This window comes from Falco punctatus, assembly GCF_963210335.1.
Source record: "Falco punctatus genome assembly, chromosome: 11".
Taxonomy (NCBI): Eukaryota; Metazoa; Chordata; class Aves; order Falconiformes; family Falconidae; genus Falco; species Falco punctatus.
The window spans coordinates 27,977,857-28,002,686 of NC_137591.1; the positions used below are offsets into that span (position 1 = coordinate 27,977,857).

At 49.6% G+C, this 24,830-nt stretch overlaps 1 protein-coding gene across 1 annotated transcript in view; it reads right to left on the reverse strand.

The window, feature by feature from the left end:
• LOC308071680 (uncharacterized protein) overlaps positions 1-24,830 on the reverse strand; it is a 133,498-nt gene that overhangs the window by 46,191 nt on the left and 62,477 nt on the right. Inside the window, exon 5 of the mRNA XM_080407480.1 lies at positions 1-2,516. This exon is cut by the window's left edge and continues 46,191 nt beyond it. Within this exon, the coding sequence (XP_080263606.1) occupies positions 2,441-2,516 (76 nt within the window). The 3' untranslated portion in view covers positions 1-2,440. The remainder of the gene's footprint in view (positions 2,517-24,830) is intronic.

The following is a 24,830-nucleotide window of genomic DNA, read 5'->3' on the forward strand; positions in this document are numbered from 1 at the left end:
CTCTTGACTTCACTCTCACCCTGGGGGATGCACTCAGGGACAGAGCAAGAAGCATGTTGAAATACAGCACTTTTTTTCCCCCTCCCTTACTGTAAAGCCCTCACTGTCATCAGAGCAAGGAGCCACTCACACTTGTGACACAAAGCCAGGAAATCAGGGCACTCTCACTCCAGAGTCTGCAGCTGGTAAGTGACCTTGGGCAAAGGGCTCTATTTCTCTGTGCCTTAGTTTTCTGTGATACTTTTTAAAAAAAAATAAAAAAGGGGAAAGAGAGGGACTGCATTTCTAATATGGGTACTGGCTCCAAAGATGAGACCTGGAGGGCAAAATCTGGCAGTGACACCACTAGGAAGCCACGTCACCAGCTCTTGCTAGCAGGCTAGCTCTGGAGCTGCGAGATGGGAAGGAACAGGCTGGCGCTGAAAGCCAGGCTAGGCAAGGCTCACCAGCCCTGCACCGAGCACGGTGGGCACCGAACCGCCCTGCAAAAAGCAGGGTGACAACGGGGAGTTCACGGTGGGACCGAGCTCCATCTCACTCACTTTTGAAAGGAGCACCCGCATGCGAAGTGCTCCCACTTGAGACAAGAAAGGCCTTTGCATAGTTCAAGCAGCCTACAAGGGCAAAGGCGACTCCAACTACACGTGACTGTGGATAAGCAGCCTGGTATGGAGGGGTCAGTAGCTACCTAGCAGCGAAGACCCCCATGCTCTGAACCCGCAGCTGCCTTACCATGCAACCTGTTTGCTCCCAGGGCACTTCCATTCCCTGTTCCACCTGGAGCAATTTTGCAGAGGGAGATCTCTCTCCTGAGGAGCAATGCAACAAGACCCAGGCTTCAGCTGGGCACTAATGCAATATAAATAACCACAGAGCCATCAGAGGTGCAAATCCGCTTCACTCTCCTACATGATAACACCCTTATAGAGGGATAGCTCATTTGGCAGATAATTCCCAGCCACGATGAGGGGAATGATAAGGATGTTGGCTCTTCTAACCACCGTCGGTAAATTGATGGGAGGTGGATTCCACACAAGCCCATAAAATTAAGACCTACAGATCAATCTTTCTTCATTTGTTTTCCTGCAATTGCCTGGCAAGCAAAAATATGCACAAGTGATGATGAGGTGTATCCAATCTTCTGCTAGCGGGAGACGGGTTTCCATTCAAGGCCAAGGCTTTGAGATGTCCATAAAGACAAACCTCCAGCCTAGTGTGAAAGAGATCCTTTTACATCTCGTTACACACAGAGGTAAATCATCTCACGGTAAGTCATCAATTCTTCTCGCCCCCTTTCCTGAACTGGATGAGGATGGCTGAGAGGACCTAGCAGAGAAAAGCACGTGAGGAAGGATGGGGAGGAGAAGCTGGCACTGAGACATCAGCTAGACCATGCTCTCTGCCTTCCTCACGATGTCTGGGGGGTTCACAGTCACAGCCCCACAAAACAATCTCCTACCAGCTCACAGCACAAGGGTGCAGCCAGAGCATCCTTCACTTAAGCACAGTGGTGACAGACAGCTAATGTATCCGGTTGTCATACAGATATGGGGCATTGTCACCTGTCTACATGTTCAGCTGCCCAGCCAGATACTTAGTGGGTAAAAACTAAAAGGTTTTAGCCCAACCCCATGGAAAACTGGACCCTCACCAGGAGCTTTGTCCCTCCTGGACACTTAAAATTGCTCCACTGAGAAAGAGGCAGCACTGTCCCCACTGTGAGGCGAGTGAAGCTATGGGTACCACTGGGCCCTGGCAGCAAACCTTGGAAATGATGTCCTGACAGACACGTAAATTTTAAATCCATTTTATGTGGACACTTCTGAGTGCTACTGCAGCTCAGAAGCAGGTTTAGCAGCAGGTGAGAATGCCACCTGAGCTAAGCCCGAGTGCAAGGGCTGCGAATACTAACTTGCACCAGAGACAAGTTCACGTTGGCTTTGGAAAAATACCAGGCATGGGACCTGCTGGAGTCAGGGATCTTGTGCGAGAGATGGGGAAGGCTTTAGCAGGCAGTCAAGCAGGAAACTGCTTCTAGAGGTATTAATGCTGAGAAGAAATTAATTCATGGGTCAGTGGTGGCTGGGAAGTTTGGGGAGAGGCAGGGCTCAAAGGCCACAGGCACCACATGGGGCAGAGCCAGGTTGGCTCAGGATCCTGGAAGTCTCCCCTCATCCTCCTCCATATCAGAGCAGGGAAAGGAGGGACTGGGGCAGGCAGCACGTGGGGTGAGGGCCAGGCAAAAGACCCCCTGCAAGGGGGATAAGAAAAAGGCCAGAGGGGTGAAAGTGGACAAGGAGTAAGCAAAGGGTGTTAGAACCAGCTGGGAAATGGAGGGTGGTTGTGATCCCCACCTGGAAAGCCAGATTAGCCCATATTAAGCCTTCCCACTCACCTCGCTGTTTCACGGAGATGTACCCCCAGCTGCTGGAGTCAGAGCCTACAGGTTGTAGGAAGCATCCCCACAGAGCTGGTAGGTCTCTCGGCTGTAGCTCTTCTCAACAATCCCTGCTTTGCTGGTAGGAAAAAGCACAAAAAGCAACTAGTAACATGCAAGTATTCATCCATCTGTACGCATCTGGAAGCCAGTGGAGTTCAGCATTAGCTGTATTTCCCCAAAAGAAGGGGACAGAAGAAGATACGGCTTTGTGAAAAATGAGGGTGTTTATGACAGGGTGTTTCTGGGAATCATTTGAGCTGGGACCCCCAGGAAGCTCTTGCATGGGTTAACTCTTATTGAGACAAGAGCTACTGGGACCCGAACAAATAGAGCTGCAAAATTCTTACTCCACAGTCGCCAGAATTTTGGCTTTTTAACAAAAAGTTGCTTTTCTGGCTGCATCAACTCCACTCACCTTCCTGGCCTAGAGGCAGGACCTGAGCAGGTCCCCTCATGGAGACCACCTTGTGTCCAGCCAGCAAGTCCTGGAGGATGACACATCCCCTAGACCAGATTTCGAACCTGGAGGGGGACTCCAGCCTCAAAGCAGCATGCTTGGGCCACCTCTCCCACCTACACTAGCACCAGTTGCTTGGCCCCTGGAAAGTTAGACCCGCCTGTGTCAGAGCTCAGCTTTCCAGAGCCAGGTTTGAACACTTTGGTCCCTGGAGCCTTGCCTGAGCTGTCAACGAAGTGAGGGGGAAGGAGAAATGTACTGTCAGGAAACGTAATCTCTGAAAAGTGCAGAAATCCAACTGTGGGAGGATTTACAGGAGTTCAAAACTAAGGGACGCCAGGAAAGACAGCTAAATAAACACATAGATCATGCATCTTGAAAGCTGATGTCAAGATCATAAAAAATCAACTTGATTATAGGAGCAGACAGGTGGCGATTGGTGCAACCCCTACGCATCGTGTCCTGGAGCCTTCGGCTGGCCCTGTCCACTGGAAAGAGCACCCAGCAGATGTTTTCCTGATTATAAATGCTGTATAATTTATAATCCACAGCCCTGCACTTAAAATGATCCCAGAGCTGTGACGAGGCCAAGGAGTGGAGAGGCCAAATCCTTCCCATCCATTAACACAACCAGTCCCCATCACTATCCAGTGACGCAGAGAACAGACTGTTCCCATGATGTGTTAGGGTCTGGGTGCTCTCAGCAACAAGTACAGGGGACCTTAGAGGATTGGTTTGATGCCATCAAGACACCTGCTTTTGAATCTGGCTCCAGAATCAGCAGGAACATCCACCATGCAATGGCAGCAGAGGTGTGTTGCTCCCAGGAAGAAAAACCCCCTCTTGATGCTGTGCCAGGCTCTGCTCAAGGCAATCGTAAATTCTCTTTGTCCTTTTCTCCCTCTTCAGAAGTTGACCGAGTCTTGCCAAGGCATCCGTGAGAAGCTAGCAAGTGTTACGGCTCATGTCACTCAGAGTTTGGAGAACAGCACCTAGAAATGGAAAACCCAGCACTGTCTCCCCCTTTAGAAAAGTCATATATAGGGGCCCATGAGAAAAAACAATGAGCTATAAAAGCGTCCTGAAAATCTCTTCCCATCTTGGCACAAAATACTCCTTTGGGCTTTGCTAGCAAAGGAAATTCAGTACCTCAAATGCCTGGCTTTGGAGACAATAAAACAGCCTTGCTCCCGGCCAGCTGAAAGTGCTCCAGCACCAGTGGTCCCAACAGCCTCGGCACATCTCAGTGCATCCCCTTCGCCAGCAGCTGATGCCACATGGCCTGGGCTGGGGAGGTGGAGTCCTGCCCCACTACTACTCTGCAGCCCCACGAGCAGGGCACGAAGCAGGGGGTCCACCCAGGAGCCAGAAGACCCGCTGGGCTGTGGCACAGACCTGCCTCAGGTGGTTCCAGGCTTCTGTGCGAGCAAGACGGCTGTCTTTGTGTGACAACAGCTGGCTCCTAAGTTACAAAGTGTTACCGGACCTGAGCTGGTAAATCCACGGTGGGCTAGAAGGGCTCCCCAGCGTGACTCCCTGCTAACCCAGTGCTCCCTGCCCACGGAGCCGCATTCCCATGGGAGGCAAAGCAGAGTAGATGCAGACAGCACAATCCCGGCTCACAGCACTGACCTTCCCAAAGGAATTCCCGCTGAGGTTGGGCAAGATGCTGAAAACGTACTCAGGGCAAGGAAAGGCCAGGCTGCACACCGCGGGGCTCAGCCCGAGCCCCCCGCGCGGGCTGCCCCCCACCCGGGCAGCCTGGCTGCAGGCAACCCAAGGCAGCAGTCTCTGACCCCCCTCTAGTGGCTATAAAACATAGCAAAGTTCACGAACCCGCTGCCAAAGCCTCCTTCTGGGAGCGCAAGGCAGGGCCCGAGCACTGGGACACAGGGTCTGGGGTCAGCTGTCCCCACACTGGGCAAAGGCTGGCTCTGGACCACGAGAGGGATGCTCAGCCCGGCTCCGGCTCCGGCTCCCGCCTCCAGCCCTGCTGAGTGAGGAAGAGAAGATGATGCCAGGGCCACTTTCCAGCCTTCCTCCTCCATCTATTAAAAAAAAATAATTAAAAAATGAAAGCACAGATCCTCCCCCGAGTCCCCCATGGAGTGGTGGGGGCAGGCACTGCAGACCACCTCTCTACGCAGAATAGAGCCCTGTGGGGCTCTGAGCCTGCCCTGGAGTGCGGGACATACGCAGGGGGAGCAGCCATACGCGACAGCTACCCCTGCTCGACCCCGGAGGCACAGCATCCTCCGGGCACAGCACCGCAGCCGCTTTCAACAGAGTCAGGGCAAAGGAACCAGGCAGTGCTTCCCTGCTGCGAGGCCCAGAAGGGACCCTGATCCTGAAAGGATGCAAGCTGGAGGCATAACCCTCCCACGGGGAAGCAGCAGCCCTAGGACAACACAGCAGAGAAGCAACAGCATCCCCTGACAGCTTCTTCCTCCACCCCCCCAAGGATGCAACAGAGGGACCAACGCCAGATTCAGAAGAGGCTTTAGGTAACGCCAGGCACAGCCACATAGGCAGGATTGACGAGCATCTCTGCAGGGCCCAGCTCCCAAATCCCAAAGGCTTTCCTGCTGCAGCACACACACCTCCGCACACATCCTCCCAAAGAGGCCAGGCACCTATGTACCCCTCCAGCATTCCTGAAGTTCATGTTCAGATGGCACCATGAACATTGAACTAGACACGAAATGATTGTTATAATAAGTGCTGTAAAACCTACTGATGCTTTCCAGCTTGGTTCTCAAGGAAAGTGGCTTATGCAATTACACTGTAGGCTTGTGTGTTCTGATTGCTTTGGAAGCTGTCAGCTAATTTTAACCCAATTTGGTAGAGAGACAGAAAACTCAGATAGTTTTAGTTTCACTGGGCTGTCAGCTAAAGGACAGACACCTTCTTAGTGTCCTCCCTCGAGCAAAGGCTGCAGCATGAGCTCAGCCTCTTAGTAGACACCTGAGACTCCCTGTGACTTAACAAGCAACCCAGTGCAGGAAAGGGTGTTTACAAGAGCTCCCACCCCTCACCCAACCTCAAGACAAACCTGTGGGAAAGCTGTCTTTCCTGCCTAGCCACACTTATAAATACTCAACCCCATCACATTTCATTTTTCTCTGGGAAGTTTAATTCTTTTCATCTTAAGTTACCTGTAAACTAAGGAAGTTGCTGGCATTTTTTCATATTTTTTTTAATCCCTCACTAGAGAAAGGCAAGAAAATGAATTGAGCATTTTCAGACAAAAGTAGAAAAAAAAATCTGATGAAATAAAAGGCAACCCAGTTACATTTGGATGGAAGAAATGTTGTACCTGCTACAGACAGTTGGCACTTACCAAACATCTGACCTTGAAAGATCAGACCAGGTTTGGTATGCACAGTACAGACAGGGTTTTAATATAAGAGTTTAAGCTATATATAGGAACAGATCCATTTTCATTTTTAAAAAACAAAAATGCAGAAGGAAAGCCTTGGTGGAGCCAGCACGTTTGGTAGCCAGCATACCTTGGCAGCGCTGAAATGCTGATGGTGCAGGACAACCTGAAGGAGGGAAACTGCTCCAGGGTACGTGGTGCGAGACCATGGCTAGTGGTCAGCTCGCAAAATACACTCTGCTTGTGTTCGGCTGTGGCTGTCAAGATGAAATTAATCTTGCCTGGGCAGTCAAAGTTTGGATCTGCCTTTGCTAGCCTCTGATGAAAAATGCATAGTGGCAAGCATTGGAAAATCCCTGACACTCAGCACCAGAGGGTACATTTAAATAATTCTATGAATATAGATCAATAAAACTAATGTACTTATGGCCACTGTGTGAAGTATTCAAACTAGAATAAAAGTCATCTTGTATTACAAAGCCTCGTATTAATTCTTAGCACCTATTGTTTTACATATTCAATTAATCTTAGTCGGCAGATAGCAACTCATACATGATATTAAAAGCACAAGGCATGCAAATCTGTATTAGAGAGTCCAGACATCTTCATAACCAAGAGTGAGCTCGGAGGAAAACGTCACTGCAAGACCCCACTGCCTTCCTGCGTGCTGGGGATGAGATACTACATGGGCTGGAGACACGGGAGGACAGCTACAGCCACGCAGGGACCTCCAAATCCCCGTGCGTGGTCTCTGGGAGAGCGCACATCTTCTACAGAGAGGGATCTCAACACATAAAGAACAGGAATCGCGGGAAGAGGCACCTTCATGACAGAGGTGGAGATGCAATGAAGACCTAGAGCAGCAGCCCTGGCCACTAGAAGGTCACTTTCAGTACCAGCCGGAGGAGCAGGGGAAGCGTGAGATAATCTGTACGGTTGGACTAAGAGCCTTTCCAAGTCCTTGATGGGCTGGTTTGCCAAAATCTCTCAATGGCCAGCGCCTCTCTCACTTAGCTGCAGGGAAAAGCTATTCATTGAACAGTTACTTTGGAGACCTCCCCAGGGAATTTGGAACAGAAATCTGTTGGATCTAATAAAACATTACATTAGAGGACTAGACCATCAAAACAATTAGTCTAAAAGCTGTCAGCCCAGACTTGCCAGCCCCTGCATTTTCAGAAACAGCTTCTACCTTGGGCCACTTTGCATGGACCTGAGACCCCTTCATGCCACGTGACTGTCGGTATCTGTGTGCTCCACACCGCTGTGAAACCAGACCAGCCTCAAAGCCAGGCAATTGAATTCAGCGATGTCATTGGAAGGGTGGACCAAGGCAACAGAGGGAAGAGGCAAAGAGCTCTCTAATATCTCCCGTGGAGCCACAGAGGGTTGGCAGTCTTGACTCCAGCCACACGGCAGGTCCCCTGCTCAAGTAGTCTACTCCAGTGAAAGGTCTGGCCCCGCTTTTTTGCCTCTGTGACTTTTCAGAGCATCATCTCTGGATGCACTGTCCAGCTCTTCAGAAGAAGACACAGACACCAAGCAGCCAGGCACATCATTACTACTCCCCCCAACCCCCACCACGCAATTACTTAAATGGTGTTTGGGTCTCTTTCTTCAGCAAAGGTCACAACCTTTATCGACACCATGGCTGCTGTGACATTCATTAAGCTGACAGTGGCCCTCAACACACCGCTTGCTATGATGAATCTGGTGTTGGAGAGCAGCTCTGCTCTCAGCCACTGGGCAGGGGAGGGCCTTTTGGCAGCACAGCAATCTGTGGTCGCTGGCATGGCACCGCTGGCCGTAACTGTCGTCACAGCTGCTCACAGTGTTTCACTTCTGACTTACTCAGCACCTTACAAACCAGCTGTGAGTTGTTGACCACAACAACAGCACACTGTACATCACAAGCAAAATGTACTCAGTACCTGCAGAGAAGCCCCACATATATCGAACTCAAAAGACAAAGGAGCACTTTAAAAATAATAATAATAATAAATAAAAAAAAGAAAACCAGAAAAACAACAAACCCAAAAAAACCCACCCAACACACAGCATCCAGTATGATCTAGCAAACAGAGAGCACCATTGATAGAGATCTATGTTAGCCTATTAATAACACGATGCTAGGCTTGCATCTGGACTCATTTTGCTTGTATATTAATCATGTACGTTCTATATAATAAGCCCTGTGTGTTGCCACAAGGTAGGACACCCTTATTCCCACATGGCAGGTTTAATGACTTTGCAAGGCTAACAAAGCTCCTCTTTCTGAAAGGGGGCTGGAGTTGGGTCCCTACCAAAGTGAGGTTCTCAGGAGGTAATAAAATAGCAAGGAGATGCTATCTAGTGGATTTGGAGCATTTCACTCCCTTGAAAGTCAAGTCGACAGCTGATTTAAAGTTTCCAGCTAGGTCATACAAAAGTCAACAGCGGCTGCATCCAGCCAGGTTCAGAGTTTGAATATTTATGGTGTCAATCTGAAATCCAGATAACCACAAATAATCTAAACCCATTAACTCCCCCTCATCCAAAGGAGAAAGCTCTTTGGACATTAAAGCCCATATTGCTTAGGTTACCATGGGATTGTGGGCAGAAGGTTGGGTGAGGGTTTTTTTCGGGGGGTTTTTTTTTTCTTTTTTTTTTTCCCCTCCCTAAATAAAGGTTATTGCGCATTGATGGCGATGTGTCAGGCAGTTCCCGCCAGATCAGCCTGCCTTCCAGGAAAGCCGGCATGAGCACCACGTGAGCGGAGCTGGTTGGAAGCACCGAGACACTCTAGAGTTGAGGTCAAATCCAGTCCACCAGGGAATAGCCTGATAAATTGCAGTCATCACTACACTGCAGTGCAGGAATGCAAGGTAATAATCATTGCATGCCGGCCAGCGGAGCTGCCCGCAGCACAGCCGCAGAGCGAGGCACGCATGTCTCTGGGTCCAGGCCACCCAGGAGATGAAGCCATCTCACTCCTTTGTCCTGGAGAAATCCTTCTGACCCATGGGATGTGCTCCACTCCCGGACTGCAGGGACATAGGTCTGTGTGCCCCAGGGCTGGGCTGCAGTGCAGGTAGGGGGGGCAGAGGCTGCTTTGAGCATACAGCCCACATACTGCATCCCATCACAAGTAGAGCAGCTTCCCAAGGAAGGCCTAGAGATGATGTGGGATAGCAGAAGATCCCAAGGGGGCGGGGTGGGGGGGAGGGGGGGTTGTGAAGAAAGAAAAAAAAAAAAATAACAAAGTACCAATAATAGAGGCCCTTCCCCTGGATTATCTGAGCCTGAGCAGGGCTGGCATCCCAGCAGAAAGCCTCTTGCTGAACGGAGCTGCACGGGGAGCAGAGAGCTCCTTCCTTACCCACCCACCGGCTGGATCAAGCTGTGAAATTGCATTATTGTGACATGCCAGCCCTTGGGGGAGGCTGTGCCTGAAGCATGGTACCGATCCTTCTGCAGACATCCCGCAGCATGGAATATTCCAGCGGGTTAGAACAAGGGTTTTGAACAGGAATGTGCAGTAATACCCCAGACAGGAGCCATCCCGGGAGATCTTGGCACACTGCCTCTGGCCTCTCTGCAAAAGCTCCTGAAGAAATCAATCTTGGAGCTTTCAGTGGTGCTTTTGCATCTCCATTGGCAACTTGGATGGCCCATCCACAATGTCAGCTATTAACCCAGCCTTTATGGCTCCTCTGTCCCATAAAGGCTTAGAAGAAAGTCTTTCTTAAAAGAGAGAAGAGGTGCTGCCGGTGAGCTGATGCACTCAGGAGACCTTTGTGCGGTGGGTAGGTATTGCAAGCCCAGGAACTGGAAACAAAACACCTGGAACAACACACAGGGCATGCACAAGCAGCAGCATCCCAGATTTTGACACGGTCGCTACAGGGACAGCCCCACACAGATGTGTGTTGGAACAGATCTGCAACACATCTGCTGGTGCTTGCCAGAGCCCTGAGCAGCTCAAGGCATTTGCCAAGTCCTGGGACTTGCTACGGCAAGGTTGTGGGTACTGCAAGCCAAAGGAGTCAGCAGGATGCTGGCAAGAAGGGCAGCGCAACTTGAGATAAGAGCAGAACCAGAGTAAACTGAACAGGTTATTCTGGCAAATATCTTCCTATCCAGAAATATCTCCCTAAAGACCAGACCGAGTTTTCCTCTGCTGCTGGAGAAGAGTTAGTGCCCCTTGGTGAGTTTTAGGAGGATTAGTACAAGTATTAGAGTTAAAAATAGTTTTGTAGCTGTCTTCATGGACATACAGGAACATGCCTAAATATAACATTAATTTCCATATGTCATCCAAATGGCTGCTTAATAAAAGCAGGGACTGAAACAACATGAAATGCAGTTTCCCCATCAACTCACATGGACCAGAACGAGCACCATATTGTAAAAACAAAGTAGCTCCTGCTGAAGTCAGCAAAGTTGCTGTGGGTTGGAAACATTTTGCTTTTTCACCTAAATTCAGGTGTCTGGAGTGAGGCTGCTATCCTTCCACTTGCCCCAGCTGCCAGGCAGCTTTGGGAATGGTCCTTACCGGTATGATGTTGGATGTTACGAATTGCAGCCGTTCTTTGGGGCCATTTTCGGGACCCACGACACAATGCTGAACTTGGAGGTTAGAGCGAGTAAGGTTTTGAAGAGAAAGGCAGGCAGAGATTGTGCAGCAATAAATCATTCTACCTACTGCACGATTGTGAAATTATGTTGAAAATTGATTCATCTGAGAGAAAAAGGAAGTTCATTCCCTCTGTTGTAATAGCAATTTGCAATGTTGATATGCGTCTCTATTTTGACAGATTTGCGGGGCAAAGTTAAGCTTGAGTGGGTGGTGGAAGTCATTCGGGGTGATAATGAACAAACAATAATTACAAGGCAAAAGGGGGAATTGGCTGGATACCTTAATTATGCATTTCCAGACTTTCTAAACATTAAAGGATCTTACTAAATCAGTATGCTATTTTCAGAAAATATTATTGTGCGGTTGGAGTGCCATCAGAGGAGTGCATGGAAATATCGGTATGCAGAGTGTAATTATTCTTTGTTCCTTTTGGGCTCCGCAACATTTAGAAGAATTTCCCCCGTTCGCTCCCCACAGCCAGCAGCACCACACGAGGAGCTCCTGGGCTTCACCAGGGTTCCTGCTCAGCACATCAGGCTGGAAGCAAAGCAGAGCAGCGCCAGGTCTCCTGGACCCCAAGCTTCAGACCCCCAGGTGGGGCGATTTTCCTGAGCGCTTGCAGAAGAGTCAAGGAATCTTTCAGCAGCTGAAGAGTTCAGATTTAGGAGAAGAGGCTGCCAAAATCCCACTCCAGCCCTATTAAAACAGGTCACCCACTTATTCCTTTTTATCAAACTGTTAGCAGTAAGAGACTTCCCCACACACACTTAAAGATAAAAAAAACCAACAACCCCCCACTTCAAAAGAAACATTTCCATCTTCTAATTCTTAATTTCCACTTGAAGTAAATCCTTAGCTTCAAAACCAAATGCAGCTTCTAGAGTGAAACTAAAATGTTTCAACTTGCCAAAAACTTCTTCCCCAAAAGAGACTGTTTCAGGTCAAGCCAAAACATTTTTTGGACCTGCCAGCAAATTTAGCGACACAGTTCTTTGTGCTGCTGTAATTAGTATGAATGGGCTTCCTCAGCACCATTGTTTCAGGAGCAGCTGTGCTACTTTGATGAATACCCATATTTTTGTATGTCACATGCATTTGCCATGGCCTGTTTATAAAGTTTCAAATCATACAGTCAGGGAGCAGAACAGAAATAATATCAGGAGACTTGGGCGATTAATCACAAACTACAAAGGGGAAAGACAGGGATCTTGTTGTGGGACACGGGACAAGGACTCAGAAGACCCAGCTTCAGTTCTTGGCTTGGCCAAAGACTGAGCTGGGCAAGTGAAAAATTACTCTTTTTCTGGCAGGTGAAAGTATCCAGAGATGAAATAACTCGCCAGTTTGTCTATTTAAATGCTAAGGTTTTCCACCGAAGGAGCATGCTACCTACTCACTTACCGTGGAAACAGGTAAAAAAAGTTCCGCTACCATACACATGTAGTATGTATATAACCAGGGAGAAATGCAGATTCAGTAACACTGAAATACTTCTCAAATCACTCTTGCCTCCCTCGCCTTGAAGGCTCTTCACACTGCAGTGTTCTAATTCTGCAAAATCCAAATGTCTAGCTGCAATATCTCCCAGCCTAGCAGTTCAGTTTTGCTTGCCTTGAAATGCCTTTTGCTTCAAATTCAATACAATTATATTTCAAAAGAAGAATTTTAGTGACAGCACTTATTGCTAAATATCAACAACCATACCAATGCTATTGTTCTATCAAAAAAATCTATTAATTATCCAGAATGAAATGCTGTGTTTCCTTCTGGCTTTCAGTTTGATTGTAAACCCTCAAATGGTTGTTCTTCTTCTGAACCTGGAGAAATCTAAGATTCAGACTTACAAAGGAGCCTAGCTTAACAAGATGAGGTTTGGCTTTACCAGAGAGGCTGCTATAAAGAAGAGAGCAATAAATAATGTAAGCCAAAACCTGAAGCTAGCTGGGTTGGTTTGGGAGATAGAAAAGAGTCTCAGGGTGTTGGGGACAAGAGGGGGTGCAACATTACCCAGCACATCTTCCTCCAGAAACCCAGGATCTGCAGGTAACTCGTATAAGTTAGGAAACATTAACAAAACCGACCAGCCCAAAATATTTAAGAAGGGCTTAAGAGAAAATAATATCAGGCATCTTCTCCATTGTCATGTCTCTCTTTAACAGGCAAAAGCACTTTAGATGAAAACAGAGCTATCAGCATAGCATTTTGCTTTCTACAAGAACAGAGGCCAACACAACTGGTGGACGTACGCACTCATGCCCACGGTGCAGCCCTCTTTCTGCTGGGGAAATAGAGACACACTTCTCTTTGCTGTGCTCCTATCTGAGCATCTAAAGAGAGATGCCTGTAAAGGACTCCTTTCAAAGCATCTTTCAGAAGCGCTAAACCTGTTACCAAAACCTTTAAACAAGATACACGACCTCATTCAGCCAAACGCAGCCTTTGCAGCAGGACCTGTCCTGACCCCTCGCTATATTGCTCAGCTATCAGAAGGCCAAGTCCAGCAGGTTTTGCAGGACGAAGCAGACCCTGCTTCTCTTGCCCAAGTCAATAAACCCTACAGATATAACCCAGAGCAGATCAGCTGCAGCCCCTCTGGCTGCTGGGGGGTCAGGTGTGACACCCCTGGGTCTCCTGTGGGGACCACCAGATCTCATGTGGGGACATTGAGCCAGGCACCAGCCAGAAACACGTCAGAGCTTGCAGCTCGGTCAGTCCCCCCCTAACTCCATGGAAAACACCAGCCATAGCAAGAGGTTCTGCAAGCTGAGAGCCATTGGCCACCGTTGACAGCTCCCCACCATTTCAATCGCATATCCAAGCCAGCTGCCCATCCACAGATCCTACACTCTTTGCTCCCCAGCAAGCCGTCTGCCGCCTCACAGTACACTAAACGTCCCCATCCAAGAAAAAACACACCTTGAATCATCAGTTTTCTTTAAATTTTCAACAAGTATCTTCAGTTTGGCTGATAATTGGTTAGAGACCCCCATTAAAAGGAGATGCAGACAGCACAACTGGTGAGCAACCCCATGCTTTGTGGAAGGGCTCTACCACCAAACTTTCTCCCAGTGCAGAAAAGTTGGGATTACGGCAGGAGGTGACAACTTTAACAGATGAGGGGCCAATAAAGGCAGCCACACAGAGCGCACGGCTGTGCAGCTAACATTTCATTTCTAAGCAGGATGTTTTTTCAGAGGGCCCCATTAATTTCTCCAAGGTCCGTGGGCCTCACTGTCTCCCATCTGTCTAGCAGTGAAAGAATATAGTGCCCTGCCTTAAACACTTGGAGACCTCCAGTCCCCTCTTTGCTCTCCGCTCAACCCACTGGTTAAGTGACTAACCCTCTGCGATGCGGACACATTAATACTCAGCGCTATGAAGGGAGTTCAAGGCTGATTCATAATTCACCTGGCCCAAAAAGACACTGGGTTTCTTAGGCTTGGGGCCATAACTTTAAAATGTAGAAGCTGTCAAAAAAAAAAAAATCAGAACAGTAAAAAAGGCTGTGAAATTTGCACATAGTGAAATTATTCCTATTTTGCAAGGTTCGTTTAAGAAGTTACTGTAAATAGTTCCTGCAATTCACACACAAAACAACATTTCCAGAAGCATTAATGAAACATTTTTTAAAGCCCCCCCTAAAGTTATTCCTGGCAGAAAAGGGGGAAAGATGCAAGCTGTGGAGTCTGTGACTGCATAAGGGAAAAAGCTGTCGGATCCCATCTGTCGATGAGGAGGATAAACGACCGCACACATCTCTCCTCTGCGTTAGCTCGTAGCCAGAGTTTGAGAAGGAACACTCTCGGGTCACAGCTTTTGGCAGAGGAGGCAGGGATGGCAGCAAGCAGGAGTTTGCTCGTAGGTCTTCTCCCCCAGCCCCTCCACCCATACTTCAGGAGCTAACAGACTCCAGATTGGGTGCAAAATGAACTGGAGGGAATGAAAATGAGCACTCTGCATAGCAGCAGGGATGGCAGGGAAGTTCTCCTCCACCAAAAGCCACAAGCTGAGGAGACGCACCCTCCTGGTGGACCTCAACAGGCTGCACCAGAGCCAGAGCCTCCCTGTGAGATCCCTCCTGGGCCACCACCGAGCCAGACTGGACCAGCAAGAGCCACCTGGGTGCTGGGTCCAGAGGAGAGGGTCAAACACCATGTCTTCCCAGGAAAAGACAAGCTTACTAGCGTCCTTCAGCACTATCAAAGACAAAGACTTGAAGAAACAGTGCAGACAAGCACTGGCTAGGACACCACGGGTCAGTGCTTCAGCGTACGCTAGACCGGCATTGCACGTATCGGGATTAAACGCCTGCAAATAGCCTTGGAGGAATGCTGCAGTCTCGCTGGGAAGGAGCTAAGGTCAAGACCAGGAGATACCTAGAGGTCAAAGTGCTGCCAAAAAAAATATCTAAACAAGACCCAGGATTTCTACAGCCAATTGCCCAGTCATAAAAAGACAGCATTACTTAAAATACGAAATTTGAAATTCACTTCAGATATGTTCCCTCCTTATTTGAAGCAGACTTCTCTCAGCACAAATAACACTTGATTTTAGGATCCAGCTAAAACCAGCCAACACTAACTTGAACTTCTGGGGCACTGAGAAGCAGGCGGCTCACAGTTTCTCATTTTCCTTTGGAACTGGTTTTTGGTTTTTCTTGGTGGTTTGTAGGGGTTTTTGTGCTTTTTAAATATCTAATTATTTTTACATATAATGGACATTTGACGTATCTGTGAGGAGTTCTGGTGGGGTATTTTGCATAACTGGCCTACTGCCACCCTGTAGCTCTCCCTGCAGTGGCGAAGTGGGACTCCACATTCAAGCAAGAGGTGGCCAAAGCCTTCATCATCTCCATTTCCCCACGCTCGTAGGCAGCTAGAGTTAAATCCCTGGCAAGAAGAGCAGCCACAATTTGCTGCTGCTGCTAACACCATCTCAGCCTAGTCTGTGGTGCCACCCCAGCAACACAGGGCTTGTGTTAGTGGCTCCTGGAGTCTCCAGGACCTCCCAACACCCAGAAGACATAGTCTGCAAGCAAAACTGCCACAATCCTCTGCCTCACCAGCCAGCTGCATTCATGCAATACCTGTTGTCGTTCCTTACACTGCTTTATCTACATGTAAATAGCAAGACAGACTTTTATTTAAACAGTCAAAATCCTGCTTTGGGAGCAAGGGAGTCTCTCTCACAAAGCTCTCTTGTATCAAAGCTGTGACTTCCCAAATGTTCAAGTCAAAGTGTGTGCACACAGGGCCACAACAGGACACACAAGTCCCCAAGTTGTGGCCTTGCTGGAACACAGGCTGAAGTTAAACCAACCAACTTTTTTCCCTCATCCCTGTGCTTTTGCAGCAGGGACATAAATGCAGTTTGCAGGTAGGAGAGGCACAGCATCTCGCTCCCTAATCTTCCTGACTGTTCAACACCGGGTTTCTGAAAATCCTTTTGCACACTAAAGACAATATCTCATAAGGAACCCAAACAGAAGTACGCTCTTTTCCCCGTTTTGAAGGTTACCAGTGAATAGAATTACCCTTTGAAGGTGTTTGGGCTCTACTGGATTAAAAAAGGATGTTGTACCTTGTACTGCGTTGCCAAATAGACCCATTACTGGTTTCCCAATGGCCAGTCTACAAGCGGTCCAGCCCAGTCCCAGCTCAGACAACAGCACAGAAGATCTTCTGCAACTTTATGAACTCAGCAATTAGCCCCTGAGCGCAGGGGGAGTTCGTCACGATCCCATCGCAGGCAAACAATAACACAGAAATACAGCTTGGAGGGGGAGACGATTTATCAAGCTGACCACAGACGTCTCCCTCATTTTTTCTTTAATAAATCCAGCTTAGCTCTTGGCTGCGTTCGCTATCTTGTCATTGCTTTCATCTCCTTTCAGGAAGCCTCCCACCTGCAGTCTTCAGGCCCTTCACAACCCTGGGGCCATTTATTTCCCCCAACATTTCTCCATGAAGAAACCCAGCCTTTTCTGCCATGGTGAGGAGGGAAACTGAGGCACCACAAAGCAAGCTGCCTGGCCCACGGTCAGGGAGGGGGACAGGAGCACCCGCTCGTTCGGGCTGGGCTGGTTTGTACTGGCCATTTCCTCCTCGGCACCATGGGCACCAGGAGGCTTTTGCTCCCTCTCATGAATAAGCTGTTTAGGAATTACTCGGCTGCTCTTTGCCATCAGATTTTAATCACCAGGAGTGCCTTCCTTGTGGGACTCCATGGGGCCGTGCAGGCAGGCAGCCAAGCTCCTGAGAGCCAGGCTTCCTCTAAGTACACGCGCCGATTATTCTTAACACGATCGGAGCCGAGCTGGTGTCTGCCCGCTCTTATCTCCATCTCCCATCGCCAGCGCAGTGTTTCTACCACCATGTCCACCTCCCGGTGGTCCTCCCAAGAGGGCAACGGCGAGCTCCAGGCTCGAGTCCCTTCTCCAGTCCTTGGAGACACTCCTGGGAAGAGCCACATTGGGAGACAGGCGGGTCATCCTCAGAGGCACAAGTGGGACCGTCCGCCCAGGTGGCCGGCTCTCGGGAGCACCAGGCATCAGCACCGTGAGGCTGCCGACAGACGTGGTTGCCTGTGCTAATTTCACGCCCATCCTCTTCACTCTCCACAAAATTCCAGGCAGGCCTTCCACTTTGGCTGACATTCAAAACTGTCACCTCTCTGCAGACATTAACTTGGAGGCCTCTGTCATCCCTCACATTAAAATGCTATCACGGGGAGTCAGCACAGCTCGGATCAGCCAGCTAAGGGGCTGGCTCCGGCCACACTTGCAGGGACAGCCGATTCACGCTTGACATCCATGGTCAAATTTGACAGTGATGGACACGCTACTTAGGAGTCATTTGCTGATCTCGTTTCCCCAGGTGGGAGGTCGTGCCACTGAGCTGCCTTCCCTGGGGAGGAGAAGCGGTGATGCTCTCCAGCCTCTCCAGGAACTGAGACATACGCAGATGGGCTTCCCCATCCTCTCACTGAGCAGGAGACAATCTACAGAGCCTGCTGGGAACCCAAAATGCAGCTGCCCAATCCTCCATGGGCAGAAGTGGCTTTGCACACAAACAAGCATCTTGACACACACCCCCCAAAAAAAAAAAAAAAAAAAAAGGTCACATCCATTTCTGTGGACCTTCCCCACATCCTTGCCAGAGTGCATGCAGCAGGGTTCCCTGTCCTGACCGAGAAGGGAAAGGGTAAGAAAACCTCAGTCTTCTCAACCACTGCTTGCATTTTCTGAGCCCGCTTGCTCTTGCTGCAACATGCTGCCAAAGGCCACAACAGATTGCTTTCAAACCAAGGCACACCTTTGCCCCCAGACAGGGTCTGGTCACTATACCCTGACCTCCCTTATAGCAAGGAGAGGAGGAGGCGTGATGCTCATTAGGCTCTAAATCGGTTTTTAATGGACATATGCATCCTCCTTTTAGCAGGTCACATCTCAGTCCGGAGGTGCTCACCCTGTCACTGTACAGCCTTCCAAGCAGGTAACGGCCAGCAGCCCTCACAATCCTCAAGGGAGCAATGCTCCAGCAAGGAGAGGGCTTTATGAGCCTTCACCTTCCACCATGAGCCCCAGGCATCACCGTAGGTGCACCCAGCCCTGGGATGTGTTGGCATACACACACCGACTGGATGACTAACTCAGCAGATGCTTAACCCAAGTGCAATCACACTCTCCCTTTGACTGAAGGCCCCTCAGCACCTGCATCTGCTGATGCCCAAGCACATTACTGCCATAGCTCTGTTCCAAATAAGTTAAGGGACCATACCAGTCTCCTGTACCTCCGCACACATCTCTAAAACCAAAGCCCACCTGCAGCTCAGGGAGCGCCAACTCTAAACCAGCTTGGTTATTCTGGTGCATAAATTCCAATTAAACCAGGCTGAGTTAAGCTAAACTAAAATACACAGGGAACTAGTTAAAGCTGAACTGAAAATACAAGTTTCCATGCAGACACAAAGCCGAAAGCCTCCAGAGCTGTGGTACTTGCATCCTTATACCACAGAAGAGGACAAAAGACTTGGTTTGCTTTTGGGGTATGTTTTTTTTTTTAAATGCACAGAGCTGTTTAGAGTCTAACCCCCTAAAAACTCCCTTCCACTTCTTACCGCCCTAGCACAGTGTCATTGGTAACACACTCAAATCCCAAGGCTGCAAAAGATAATTACAGCAGGGGAACTCAGCCAGCTACTGCTGGGAACCACTTCCCAGCCTTTCCCAGTTCTGGGAAGCCTGAGCTGAGCCCTGTCCTAAACACCCTGTAAAACAGATGTCTTCTGCAGCGTGCCCAGAAGGCCCTCCTCAAAACTAGGCTCTTTTGGATCAGAGAAAGGGAGCAAATTCCAGCATCCTCCGGCCCTTGCAGCGAACATGGCTCCTTTGAGAGCGAGGCGCGATCAGGCTTGGAGCGTGCCTCTCCCCACAGCTGTGGCTGCCTGGCTCTGGGACAGTGGCACGCTATTTCTGTCACCGATGCCACCTGTCTCAGATGAAGAAGGAGACTGAGGAGGTTTCATTCCTTCCAGAGATGCCCACAGAGTTGATCAAAGCCCTCAAAGACTTTCTCTCTCGAAGGTGACCAGGCACCAAGGGTGCAGCAGCCGCATCCTCATATGAGGCGGTTTGGTCCATCCCCGCGCCTCCAAGCAGCAGGGCTAACAGCTGCTGGGCTGGCCAGGATGGATGGAAAGGGACCAACTGACAGCCGAGGCATGGATCTTACGGCTTCAAAAGCAAAGCCCCAAGCCCTAGCGCTGCTACTGCTCTCTCTGCCGAGCAGCGAGGGTCTCTGATGGCCACGGCCGCCTGGCTCTGCTCCAGCACCCCCAGCCCAGCCAAGGCAGGACGAGCACCACACTCGCCTCCCAGTTACTCGCTCGGCCCTTTTATGGGGAAGATGGTTTTATAGCAGGGTCTGGTAGAGTACTCAGCTTTCCCTTCCAGACTCCAGCAGAAAGAACTTGACCTGTGTCCTCAGACCCTCTTAGTCATCGGGCTGAGCCACCTCTCCCCTCCTCCCACCACCCTCCTCTTTTATGGAGTAGCAGCAGCAGCAGAGCATGGGGTGAGAAGTCAAGGGAAGGACAACTTGACTGATGGAGCTCAGGTTGTGGGGTCAGCACAAGGCGTCGTGATCCGGGCTCAGACAGAGCCATTTCCTCTGTGATTTTATCCGCTGTGATTTTTATCTTTCGTCTGTTCACACGTCATGCCACCTGGACATAATACAGAGCAAGCTGAGCGCTCGGCTCCAGACTTAACCCCTTCCCTGCTTCCCGGGAAAGCGGGAGGCCCCAGGCACAGCACGATCCTGCGCTTGTGGCTTTGCCTGGCAACAAGGGGCTTTTCTTTACAGGCCCTTTTTATTGCCTTGAACATCTGTAAGTGGCAGGTTTATCCTTCTCTGCTGACCTCACAGACAATGTTATGATTTACCCACGAATTTCACATTCTTGACAACATTCGTTAGGTGCAAATTTTGGTGTTCGTTTCAGGAGAGACAGGCTGGTTTCAGTTCCCGCTCTAAGCCGGGTAAGCACAGCCCTGGTAGCTTGCAGTGAGGGCTCCTCAGGTGATGGTGTAGACATGAAAGGCAGGCAGGAACAATTTCCTCCCACTGCAGAAAAAGTATTCAGCCCTGGCAGCTGCTTATACAGGGCTGGAGTAATGAAGACCAGCCCTCTGCTCCACTGAGCCCAAACCAAGACCGCGGGTGGAATTAGGTGGCATTTGACGTGAGCGCAGGTGTTCAGACCAAGCTAGGCCGAGTTATACCAAAAGCAAAGAACGTTTTGAACGTCTACAGGGAAACTGGCAACAATCCCCCGACCAAAGTTGCAGCCATCGAACGTGTCAGATCTAAAGCCTTTTAAAAGGCAGATGAAAACCTTCACCCCCATTCTGTAGGTGAGGACCAGCATAAGGAAGGAAGCAGAGGAGGGAGATATTAAAGCCAGGACCTGTCCCAAACGCCACATCCCCAGCTGTAGTGCGTGATCTCTCACTAACCATTTCATCGCCTGACATCCTCTCACCTCCGCAGGCTGGGCAAAAGTCCAAGTGTCCCCACATGACATCCACTGACCTTCCTTTCAGGTCCAGGTAGCATCAAATCCCATGGTCCAAACAGGATACAGCTCCAGCGGGAGCCGCACGGGAGACCCAGCCTGTAAGACACAGCAGAGGGGCCTGCAGGAAACCTGGTGACCCCCAGAACATGTACCACTGTTCTCCTCCAGACAGGACCCACCTTCCCAGCCTTTCCTGGCTCCCCCAAAGAGCAGAGGGCTAGCTCCCTCATCCGCCTCATTCCACCCTGATAAATTACCACCGGATGGGACAAAAGTAGAAACTGCTTTGAGCATGGGGTATTTTAAGGTGCTTGTGGGGTGGTGGGGTTTTTTTTTAAGTTTCCTTATTTGTTTCCTTCCTTGCTCCTGGTACGGTAACAAGGGAGAGAGTTAGAAACTCCTGTTGTTTATCTAAAAAGTCTAGGGAGAAATACAAAGTGCAGGGTGCACAAAAAATGTACAAGTCTTGAGGTTATTTTAATTTGTGGCTTCTTAAAACCAGTGACCTCACTTTGTGAATTGGGTAAAAACAATCTGGACAAAACAACACATTCTCAAATAAAACCCTTTTGGCTTTCATGTGTGGCTCCCAACCAAGCAATCTATGGGTGGCAAGGTGCGATATTTTTAATGGCCCTCTCAAACCAAATCGAAGCATCTTCAAAGGAGCTGTAACAAGTTACAGTTCTGGTTCTCCTTCAGAAGGACTTTGGTAGAGGGCAGGGATGAATTGGTTTTTCAATAAGCCGTACGCACAGTGAACACATACGAATGAATTTCAAAAGGTTAAATAATTCTCATGCAGAAAGTCAACTCTCTTTTGACATTAAGAGACTCCTTTATTTAGGGCAGTCCCTACATCAAGGGCTGCCAAAAGCCACGTAGATACAGTGGGAAGGATCTGTGCATAAATCTCAGCTCTCATACACTCCCAAGGCATCTGCTCTTGGCCACTGTCAGGAGTTTACTATATCAGAAACGATCCATCCAGTTTGGCCGTTGTTCTTTTTCTTATAGGCACAGAGAGCCAGGCACACGACTGACTTCAAGAGAAATGGGCCCACTTGGCTACACACCAACGTTCACCCAGTGGTGCATCCGCTCTTTGAGACAGGGACCTTCTGTCCTGTGTCTGTGCACCGTACGGCGCAGAGGGATGCTCAGCCATGAGAACTCCCACAGCCTCTGCATATGTGCAGGTGTAAGGAACGTAACTGCAGTATAAGGGCTGTAGTCCCAAGATTTACCCTACGCCAGCTTCACACAATCCCCAATTCACCACAAAACAGAAACACCCCTTTTTCCCTTGCACAGGAGGCTGAATGCACAAAGAAGTTTGACCTTGGTGTACCTACTTCAACATGGTCTTCGCCCTTCTGCTGTCTTCAGGTAATTCGCTTTCAGCATCTCCTCTCTCTTTAACTGTTTGCATCAGTCACTCACTGGATTTGCCCTTGTAGCACATCTCCAAAGACAAATGCTTCTGCCATGCTGCACTAGCGAAGACACAGACACCTGATGTCACCTGTAGGTGGTCAAACACCTCCATTCAAAATTTACATCCCCAGGCATGCTTCTCTTCACACACAGAAAATAAACCTGAAAAAAAAAAAAACAAAAACCAAACAGATCATAAGAACAATTACACCTTCTCCCTCTGGACTGAGGACCCAGTCACTCCCATTCCCACCACTTCTTCCCACAATGACCCTTCTGGATTTTTCTTTTGAGAACCCTGAGTTTCTAAAGACATCCACCGAAACCGCAACTTCCAGATCCAGGTTTCCATGGGAAGAATGATACTGTGCCACCAAGCCAGAGGTAGCAAATGCTGCTGTGGCTGCACATGGGCAACACCCCCCAGAGAACAGGCAGCAAAGCCAACCCCGAACCATCGGACCATTGTTCTTTCCAGAAAGCTGCCAACAGAGCCCTACAGCAACATAAATTTTGGGGTGCCCTTGCTCTGTGGTCAGCCCCAGTCAAAGACATCTTATCGCCGGCCGTTTCCCCATGCGGCACAAATTCATGTCCCTATCATTAAAGAGACACATGGTTTATTTACTCATTACCATATCCAGCTGTTGGCTTTCCTTCTCCCCATATTTCAGGGTAAGTAGTGATTTGACATAAATAATACCCCATTCAGCTACAGCCTGAAAGATATTGTAAATATAAAAAAAGTCTTCAGCTCCAATAGCTCTTTTCAAGTGCTTGGTCCAAACCCTACTTAGTATGGGAGTGGGGGGAGGTTGGGAAAGAGAAAACCCAACGCCATTACTTAAATAGCCCCATTAAAAATGAGCAGAGAGTGAATTACGGCTTTATTAAACAGATGACATTACATCAGGAATGATGAATCATAATGTTTCTTTTCGGGATTACAATGGTATACGACCTCTTCAGCTGTAATCATTTGCCTCCGATTCCAAGCCACCATCAGGTGTGCTGGCCCCTGTCCCCACCACGTTAGCACCAGTGCTGGGGACCCAGGGGCATCTATTTCTCCATGGCTCACAAACCACCGCAGCTTGCTGCGGTGGGGAAGGGGAGGGAGGGTGGCGATCCCACCGGGAAGTCTAGAGGGGATCCTGGGTTTTGTTGCCAGCCCTGGATAGGCACGGAAAGGCTGGATGCCTTCCCAGGAGAGCACAGCGGGGGTACTCCAGGTTCCCAGGCAAGAGGGTGTCCGGATTCTCAGGCTCAGCTTCTTGCCTTGGTTCCTCCTGTGTCAGAGGAGCTGAACAGGGTAAAGCAACAAACCAGTGACCAAGCTCACAGGGGTCACCTTATCCCCCATCTACCTGCACCTCTCAGTTTGCCTCCTGGCAAGCTCATGGATTGATCCATGAGCAGAGCTTGCACACCCTGGCTCCCTCCACACCACTGGCTCTCTCCTGCCTGGCCCCGTGCTCCCATGCATCCACCAACGCGGCCATCCTGCCTCCAGGGCCTCAGCCAGCTTCTCCTGAGGTTGTGCTGGGGCAGTGGAACAAAAGCACAGACACACACAGAGCTCCAAAGCCTCAGGAGAAGAACCTGTGGTGGGAACAAGATTTCAGAGTTGCGTGTCTCAAGACTTTTAATACCCAATTCCCTTCCATCGCAAGGGCAGCATCGCTGGGATTTCAAGAACAAGAAGTATGGGAGGTTGCACAGTGCAAGGTGGCTGGGACCACACAAGGGTACAGCAAGAGGCTGCCAGATAAAGGACTCCAGACTGCACAAGACATAACCCTCTGGTACGCGTACTGCTCTGCTGCTTCACCCACCAGAAAAGCAGATCCCCACTCTCCAAAATGCATCAGTTTAGCTGTTTGCTGCCTCTGTGCTTTGCCAAGCTCTTCATAAACTCCTTCAATCCACCCATCTCTTCCCCCACGTGTTTAAAACCACATCGTCTCCAAGGCAGGTCAGGCACACAGATCAGAAAGAAAAGCCCCTCTGAAGGCAAACTCCCCTCCCTGTGTTGGTCCTTGCAGGATCAACCCAGGCACCGTTAGGAGAAGACCCAGGGCTCCCAGTCCCCGCAGCTCAGCAGGGAACACTCTGGCCCAAAACCACCACGTGAAACGTTTCCCACGTTTTGTTCCACCCGTCCCTCTCCCAGGGTTTGCCTGCCACCTATAAATAGCCAGGAGAGCGTGACATCCAAACTCCAGATAAAGCAGTGCCGTGCCACAGCCTTGCGCAAGCCAACGGCTTCTATTTTTACATCTTTGGTGAGAACCACGTGTCAGCTATCGACAACACACAACAACGGGAAAAAAAAAAGCCCCGACGCTCGGATCCCCACTCCCCCTCCACCTTCTGCTCAGGCAGACCTCAGACAAGCGCCCGGCGGCCCCATCTGCTC